Below are 9,080 nucleotides of genomic sequence, written 5' to 3' on the forward strand. Positions count from 1 at the left end.
GGGGTAGGGAGAGATGGCCTCCATACCGTCTGGATGTCCTGTGCGCTGTGCGTCTGGGGACTCTGGGGCGGTGGACTCTAGTGGGATCCTGTGCTCTACCTACCATCGGGGTACGACAGCCTTCCGGCCAGACAGGCATCCTTTGTGCACAAGTCAGTACTCCACGAAAGAAAATCCACGTGCGACTAAATTTAACACAGTTTCCAGCACACACCGAATCCGGTCACCCGGACTCTGCAGCTGGGAGGTTAAGAGAGACCCCGATCGTGCGCCCCAGAGCGGGAAATGAGAGAGCCGGGCTGTGGCACCGGGACAGCGCGCGGCTGACGCTGCTGGCACCCGGGCCTCGGCTCGGGCCTCCCGAAACGAATTCCAGAGTACTAGAGCCCTTACCTTTGCTAGGAGGCCCCCCACCCAGCTAGCTGCCCCCTCACTCTCCCCAAGTAACCCCGCTGAGCGGACCAGACTCACCTACTGCCAAGCAGATGGGGAGCAGCAGCCTGAAGATGAGCCCGCACACCACTTCCGAGGCCATCGCGTTGGTCGTGCGAGTCCGAGCGGAGGGGCGAGGCTCGAGGGTCCCTAGGGCTGCTGGGACGCCAGGCCCATGCCCGCTTAGGGCCTCCTGCCGCCGGCGGCTCGCAGCCGCCCAGGCATTGCCTGGGCGCCGGCCGCCGCGCTCTACGCCCCGAGGGCGCGCTCACGGGGCTCTCAGCCGCCTCTCGCCCCCGGGCTCTGGGCAGCCCCTCACCAGGCCCTTGGCAGCCACCTAGCCAGGCGCCCGCGCCCCTGCGGCCGGCCCATGAAGTGTGGGATCCAGAATCCGGCGCCGGCTTCTTCTGGGGCAGCAGGGGCTGGGGCCCTGGAGAGGGACCCTTTGGCAGGTCCTGGGAGGCGGCGCTGCGAGGAAAGGGAGAGAAGGGCGAGCAGCCCTCACTCCCGGCTCCCGGGGCGTAGTTCAGGGGCCGCCCGGGAGTTTTCTGCGCGGAGCCCGCTCTGCAGCCAACGTGTCTCGGCTGCCCGGCCTTGGCCCCTCTGCCCACGCAGGCTGCCGCGCGCCGCCCCTGGCCCCGAGGCTTGCCCTACAGCCTCCAGCGCCCGGGCGGCCCACGGTGGGTCCCCGAGCAGCGGCGCGGCTCAGCCTCTGCGCCCCCCAGATTCCGGCTGGAGAGACTCGGGCGGGAGCTGCCGGGAGCGCAGAACCATCCCCGACACCGCGGGGCCCGTGTCGGTCCGCTGGTGGCGCTGCCAGTCCCTCCCTCACTAGAAGGAATCGTGAGCGCGTGGGCAGAAATGGAGACGACAGCGCACAGCGCGTGGGTCAGGCTCCAACGCCCTCCCCCACCGCCTCAATTGACAAAAGAAACGAAAAACCCAACGCAGTCCCAGTGCCCAGCGCGCCCCCGGCCCGCCGCCGTGCAGCCTCGCCCTAGCGCGGCAGCGGGGGCTCCCGGCGAGCACGCACTTCTCCACCTTCAATGAAACTTTCGAAGCCCTCACTGGCGACTGGCGTGTCCCCGCGCCAATGGGACGGCGAGCGCGGAGCCCGCCCCTTGGCGGCTGGGAAGCAGGCGCCGTGCACGGGCGCGGGGGGCGAGCCTGCATCCGCGCAGGGAGAGGGGCCCGGGAGAGGTGGGTTGCTCGCCTCCGCTCGCCCCTCCCGCTGCTCGCTCCCGCACCCACGCGGCTCTGCGCGCTCCTGTCATTCCGGTTGCGTGTCCCCGCATCCTGTCCTCCCGGCATGGCCCTGAGCTTGCCCAAACCCAGGGAATTGTTTAGGGCCCCAGGGCAAATGCGCAGGCCCTGCAAGAGAGTAGCCAGGGGCTTGACCAGGTTTCTGGGACTGTCGCTTCTGCTGAGTCCACAGGTACTCAATGGCATTGATTAAGAAGAACAGAACCGAAATTAATCCGGATCATTGACCCTGTCCATATTTAACTTCACCAAGAAGTTTCCATTCTGAATGGGCTCTGGGAATCCCGGGTTTTTCCCAGAATGAGCACCGAAATTACATGTTGAGATTCACTTTGTACATTTGGAGGGAACTTTTGTTGTTGACTCAGGTTTGTTCCTTGCTTGTCGTGGCTCTGGGGAAAAAGTATATTGGTACTGAGAATATTCTTCCTTTCTCCTGATACCCTCCCTTTTGCTTGTTTTCTAGACAAGATTTAGAGAAATCTGGTTCTACCTGGGAGACTCCAGTGTGCCTGGGTCTCTCATTTAACCACTCTTCAAGAGCAGGGGAGATTTGCTAGAGCATGGTCTTGCTCTGCCAGGACAAGGAGAAAGAGGATCTTTTTATACTATCTGTAGAGAGAGGACAGTTCGGAACTGGTTTTTGCATCAAGAGGACGCAGTGGGAAGGATCTGACTTCCATTCCACACCTGCGTTCCTGGCTGGCATTGGTTGAAAAGGATGGAGTGGTCAGCTGATGTAACTATGCAAACCTTGGTTCTCTGTGTTAATCCCTGGTTTCCTTAGTCTTTTAAATGTTTTTGTGGACATTCCTTTTTTTCTTTCTTTCTTTCTCTTTCTTTCTTTCTTTCTTTTTTCTTTCTTTTTTTTCTTTCTTTTTTTTTCTTTCTTTCTTTTTTTTTTTATGGTAAGTTTATGGTTTGAGCTCAGGGACCTTCACAAATTCCCTGAAAATTACAGAGAAACTGTGAACTATTACTTTTTAAATGAAGACTCAAGCGAATCAAGATAGTTGAAATCTTGTGAAGACACCCTGAGACTTAGACTGTCTATGGGCTCTGCCACCCTCAAGAAGCTTAGATAGTATCTGAGTCCCAACTGTAGTCATGTGCCCAACAGCAGAGCTAGAGGAGGGGACAGAACTTAAATTAGCATCTAATCATTGACCGCTACCAAGAAGTGGTTTGTGTTTTGTAGATGCCTGATGTAAATCTACCGCTAATTTTGATGTTCATAGATATCTTTCTCTCTCTGTCTCTGTCTTTCTCTCTGTCTAGAACAACTCATTCTTGGGATCCGACTAAGAGGTAAAGAAGCACTCTTGAATTTTAAATCATATTTGAGTCTTCACATGAATCCTGTTTTCTCTGAGTATTTTCTCATATTCTTGATAGGCTTCCCATACCAATAACTGTATTTATTTATTCAAAGTAACTATCTTGGTCTGGTGAGTTAGGACCCACAAGAATCTCAGCAGATAGGTGGTCCTACCAAATATACTTTTTGTTTTTTCTGCCACATTGTATACCAGTTTGGCTGTTCAGTTTTTAGAGATTTTAACAGCTACATCCCAGTTCTGAGACTTCCAAGGTATGCACTCAAGGGGAAATTTTAATGGTCTAGACTACATCTGATAGGGTTCTTGATCCTGGCCACATGTTGCAGTCACCTGGGGAGCTTTTTAAAAATGCTCCGTCTCCACACTTCCAGAAATCTTGATTTTATTGGTCTGGGATGGAGCCACCACACCTGTATTTTTTTTTTTTTAAAGCTCTCAAGTGATTCTCAGGTATGCAGCCAGGGCAGAGAACCATTGTCCTTGTTCGTATATCAGAACTCAGAAAACATTCCATTGGTTTTCAAAACCAGCATCTCCAAACCAAAATCACCTTGGTGGAGCTGTATTTTCACACTGGAGTTGACTTGGGCACACATATCAACAGCAGTGGCATTGTCTATCCCAGGGCCGATTACCATAAACTTTCCCTGCTCTCTGAGGAGCCGTAGGTAGCGTCTAGACAGGCTAGTTTTAAGGACTCACCAGCCCACATGAGCATTAAGCACAGTGATCAGGGGCCCTGCTTGTCTAGCAAATTTTATCCCCAATCTGAGGTTGACCTTGCCTGAAATCTGAAAGAGTGCATGAGTTAGATAATTCTTTGGGGAGAAAATCAACCACACAAAATGCATATGGGCGGATTATTTTGATATTTGATGAGTACCTCATGCATTTGAACACAAGTTTAGCACAGGTAATGGATTAACACCAGTCACTCATGCCTCTCTGCATCCACACTGACAAACATTGGCTTCTTTTGATCATTATTAAGACTTTTAGTAACAAAACCTACCTGATGTGGAGTCTTACACAGATAGAGACAATTTATAGAGTGCTTAGAGAAATGCCTGATGCATAGTAATCGCTCAGTGAATATTGGCTGCTGTTGTTGCTGTTATTAACAATGTTGTTGTCATTGGAAAACAAGGACTGGTCCTACATTTATGAAACAGTCATGCTGAAACACTGTTCTGATGCTCAGAAACATACACTGGCTTCTAGCAATATGTTTAAGAACTGATAAACATTTTCCTATGTGTTTGAGTTTTTAGCTATAAAGAATGTGTCACTTTGTGCCTTGTGTGTATTTCATCTCACCTGTTTAGGTTTTACCTTTTCTGAGCTAGGTTTAATGCTGCACGGACTGACAAAATCATTCAGAAAGACCGTCTTTGTCCCAAATGTGAATGTTCTCTACCATCCTCATGAGGTAAACACAGATGATAACAGTTTCACTCCTGTGTCATGCTTAGCCCTAGGTCAGTTATCCTCTTGGATACTTTGTTAGCTTCCTTTGAAAGATCTTAGAGTTGGATATTGTCCCAAATGGTAACTTTACAAAACAGCATCTCCCACAGGGAATATAAAGGTTGTCAACCTGGCATTTTCTTCCTCCAGTGAAATCTGCCAAAACCCATCGGCGCCATCCAGCCTGTGGAGGATGTGGTACCTCTCGCCAACTTAATTAAGGAGGATGCCTTCTGGCACTGGTAACATTTTTTTCCTTACATACGTTCTAATAAAATATTTTAGATATCTACATGTCTGTGTTTTCATTTATAATTCTCTTTGTGTTATAAGGCACAATATTTACTCCGAAGTTTGTGGGTTTTTTTGTTAGGGGCAACATAGTTCTGGCTTTTATTCTTAGGAAAACTTGGAAGTTGAATGGCTTTCATCTTTTTACTAATACATGCTGTGGTTGCAAATTTTTTAAAGCTATCAATTTAATGTTTACAGCAGAAGTATTTTCAAGATCCCCAAATTCCAAAGACCTAGACAACTTCTAATAATTTGTAGGAGACATAACCTGGTTATATTTCTGCTAAAGAAGTTAGTCTCCCATCTTCACTAGAGCAATGAACAGTGAAATTCACTGTCTCTGACAGCTGGCTCTTACACGGAATCTTCCTGCTGAGCCTACATAACGTTTATACCACAGCCTCAGCTGCAGTGTGTGAGTTGTAATATGGATCATGAATCTGAAACACACTGCTGATTTCTTGTCTGTTATTCAAGAACCTTGAAAAACCTTGAACCTGTATATGGGCCTTATCTTCTCAATTAGGTTGTAAGCTGTGAGGGCATGGATAAAATTTCATGTATAAAGTAGACTACAAACCCATATATTGTTTCCAAATGAATTGTATTCTGTTAATACTTACATGTTACACACAAACACACACACACACACACACACACACACATGCACAGGCACGCACCCATAACTAGATAAGAAAAATCTCATATGGAAATGGAAGAACACGCAAAATTTTATTTGTTTTTTGTGAGGTAAACACATAAAGGAAGAGATTATGAATTTGTGAGGAGGGTGCTATGTACATTAAAGTTGGTGACTTGCCTTGGGCACCACAAGCACCCAGGTGGCTGATATTAAAATGTGGAAACCACCATTCATTATTTACAGCCCACATCACAAGCAGATTTTTATCTTGGGGCTTGTCTAGCTGCTCTCTGTGCATTTGCTCCTGAAGCCTTTGAAGAGGCTGCTGGTTTTAATGCCATTTTCTCCAGACAGGCTTTTCCTAGTCTGGGAAGAGTTTTAGGGAAGGGAACTGGAATTTGCGGAATAATTTTGTAGTGAAATAGAGTAATTCAAAGCAAGTTACTAAACAAAAAATATTACAAGTGTTTTTCTTTACCTGTAACCACTGAAATAAGAAAAGTAAACTTGTCTATGTCCTAGTAGATATTTATTAGTTAATAAACCCAAACATAGTTGTGTGTGTTTGTAAGTCCAACTGGACCTTAGAAATGTTAATATTCTCAGTAAGCTTACATGATTTTCATTCAGTGGTCTTCTTAAGAGATTTAAAATGTGTATATGGACGGAAGTGTACAGAAATTTTGGAATTAGCTCTTTTCAGTTATTAACACTAGCCTATAACTAGAGCTAGTGGATTGGATTCAGGACTGTGCAATCAGCTGTTTTGAAGCTTTGTTCACTTATTCTCCTGCAGTGCCACCTTTTGGCTAAAAGTATATTGAAAAATGTAAGACTTAGCAGTCAAGAGCATGCAATTAGACACGATCAACAGACATCTGTTGCAGCCCGTATTGCAGGCTGACAGGCTCAGAAATATAGAAGTGGGCAGAACCAACACAAACTGTTGTCTTTGTAAAGTGACCACACAGTAAGGAAAGACTGACGTTAATCAAATAAGTATAAATAATTAAGTAAGTAACACGTGCAAAGGACTATAAGGAAGCCTTAGGCATTATGGAAGAGTACACACGGTGAGCCTAACTTCCTCCAGGGGAGCTACCAGAAGACAGACCCCTTGAGAAGGTGGTGTGTTTTGCATCGTGAAGGGTGAGTGTGGATTCAGCAGAATGTAAACTCCAGGAGAGCAAGAACTTTGTTCGTTGCTGCATCCTCAGGATGTAAAACAGACGGAGCCCATAGTACGCAATAGATAGTATTTGTTGAATGAATAAAGGAGTTACCTAGGTGAGCAGTGAAGGACTAAGCTACCGGGCAGAAAGGACAGACAACACCCTGGAGGCCACAGAGAGGGTCTTATGTTAAAGGATTTAAGAACAATTCACAATAAATTTCCATATTCTGTCACCTGGGGGGCCCAAACAGTTCAAACAACTTGCCAGATCATATGGTTTCCAATTTGTAGCCTACTTTCTTTTTTTTTTTTTTTATATTGTTTATTCAGGATATTAACCGGGTACAAACATTTTGGTTGCATGTAATGCGTTTGCACCGCCCAAGCCAGGGCTACAAGCGTGTCCCTCCCCATACAGTGCGCTCTGCTTCCTACCTTCTTTTCTGTTAAACTGGAACAGCAATAAACACCTTTCAAACACAAGCGGAATAACTGACACCAGCAGGCGTGTCACGGGAGTAAGGACAGACACAACCGGAAACCTGACCTCCACCATCGCTGTTCTGTCTTTGAGCTGCTGCTGTCCACTGCGGACGCGTGGACGCGCGACTCGAAGTTCCTGACAGGTCATTTCAGCTCTGGTGATCTCTTGCTGAAATGATGCTAAATAAGTCGCCTGGCCTTTCTGGGTTTTGCGGGGTTTCCCACTTCGGGGTTTGTGTGTGCTTGATCTATTTTCTTTCAAATCTCGGTACCGACCGCGCGCGCCTTGTGTGTCCTCTGGGCCTGGAGCGGCTCCTGCCCTGCGCTCCTCGGCCGCCGCGGTACCAGCTGATGCGGAGCGACACTCGCCCACAGGCACCGCAGACATCAGGGGTGACTGTCCCGACTCTGAAGTTTCTACACGGGCCTGTGTGATACTGTCTCTGTCTTGCCCAATGATGAGATAGACATCACGGTTTTTCCAAGATTCTTTGGGTCCCTAAAACAAGTGTTTTGCTTATATGTATTGGGATATGAGGACGCGGCCCCTCCCACTGAAATACACAGAAGACACCAGCCTCCTTCCCCCCAAGTCTGAAGCAAGGGCTCCAGAAGGAGAATCCCTCAGGGCGGCGGGGTCCATGTGTCCCCCTGGCCTGAATTATCACTGCCACACGGCTCGCCACGGGTTCTGTCACTCTCCCTCCCTTTCTAATAGGGGAAAATGCTTTTTCTTGTTTTGTTTTTTTTTTTTTAACACAGCTGAGAAAAGCACGCATTTTATAAACAAAACTTGCTACTAAGTTAAAGGTAAATGAACCCCAATGATCTAAAATATCTTTCCCAAAAGATATTTTTGGGAAAGTAATATAGTAATTATATGGTGACACTGAGTCATAATTAAGCATAAGCAAGCTCAGTTTAACAACCAGGATTGGTGTAAAAATAAAACAAGAAACATATATTTAATCTACAAGCTATGAAATACAAATCAACGTAATGTCGTTATCATCGTTACTATAATTATTAATATTTTCATTTTTAAGCAATCATCTTTGAGGAGAATTCCCCAACAAAAGTTTCTGATGTTATACCTCTCAAAACAGTGGCTAATTGGAGACGCCCTAAGATAAAAGCTCTCCCACCTCAGATGAGTCCAGGGCCAGCTGCACAATTTGTGGGCCCCAGTGAAAAATGAGAATGTGGACTCCTTCAAAAAGCAGGAAAAAAGTGACACTAAGAGTCCTCATATATAAAACTTTCCCTTTCTTCCACAGTCTTTCTCCCAAATTGCCATAGCACTTATTTGGCATTTAATGTTGTTCTAATTAAAGTTCAAATTACTTAAATTATTAGCATGAATTTAACCATAAACATTTGTATTTTGCAATGCCAGTTTTAAATGAAAATATGAGTGTTCAACTTATATGCAGAATCATTGAAATCACAGAATTTGGCTGTCGTAGCTTGTACATGCACATGTGTTTTTTTCTTAGCAAAACAGCTGACATACTGCATGAAACTAACTCAACTGTTTTCATTTCACTTCTTGATGCACTCACATTCTACCAACATTCTCTGCCTCTGGCTTACTGAGAAGTAAGAAAAGGCTGAAAGGAAAGGAACTATGGGCTGTCCTTTATCCCCCTTTCTTTCCATGTCATCATTTTCAGAGTAAGTTTCTGGCTAATATAAGGAAGCAACACCAGTAAGAAAGGGTAGTGGTTCTTTGGTTGCTAGTGATTCTTAGAATGCCGTTGGCTTCTTTCCAAATTTGAAGAGATTCTTGTTCAAAAGGAAAGTGTAGCATCTGGGGCTTCCACTGCCCCCTCCCTCATTCTGTCATAGGTAACATGCTTACCCTGAACCCTCACGTATGAGGGGTCCACTGGAGTTCTGTGCTAACCCGCACCCAGAAGGCCACTTGTGGAGGGAGCTGCAAGAATACTGGACATGCATATTGCATACATCCCCCTGCGCCTGT

At 46.6% G+C, this 9,080-nt stretch overlaps 1 protein-coding gene across 3 annotated transcripts in view; it reads right to left on the reverse strand.

Moving 5' to 3' along the window:
* Positions 1-1,480, reverse strand: part of PIEZO2 (piezo type mechanosensitive ion channel component 2) — a 459,581-nt gene extending 458,101 nt beyond the window's left edge. For all 3 annotated transcript variants that reach the window (XM_069468281.1, XM_069468280.1, XM_069468279.1), the window contains exon 1: positions 472-1,480. In XM_069468281.1, coding sequence (XP_069324382.1) covers positions 472-535 — 64 coding nt within the window. In that variant the 5' untranslated portion in view covers positions 536-1,480. The remainder of the gene's footprint in view (positions 1-471) is intronic.
* Positions 1,481-9,080: the final 7,600 nt, after the last annotated feature.

The sequence above is a fragment of the Eulemur rufifrons genome, chromosome 5 (assembly GCF_041146395.1).
Source record: "Eulemur rufifrons isolate Redbay chromosome 5, OSU_ERuf_1, whole genome shotgun sequence".
NCBI lineage: Eukaryota > Metazoa > Chordata > Mammalia > Primates > Lemuridae > Eulemur > Eulemur rufifrons.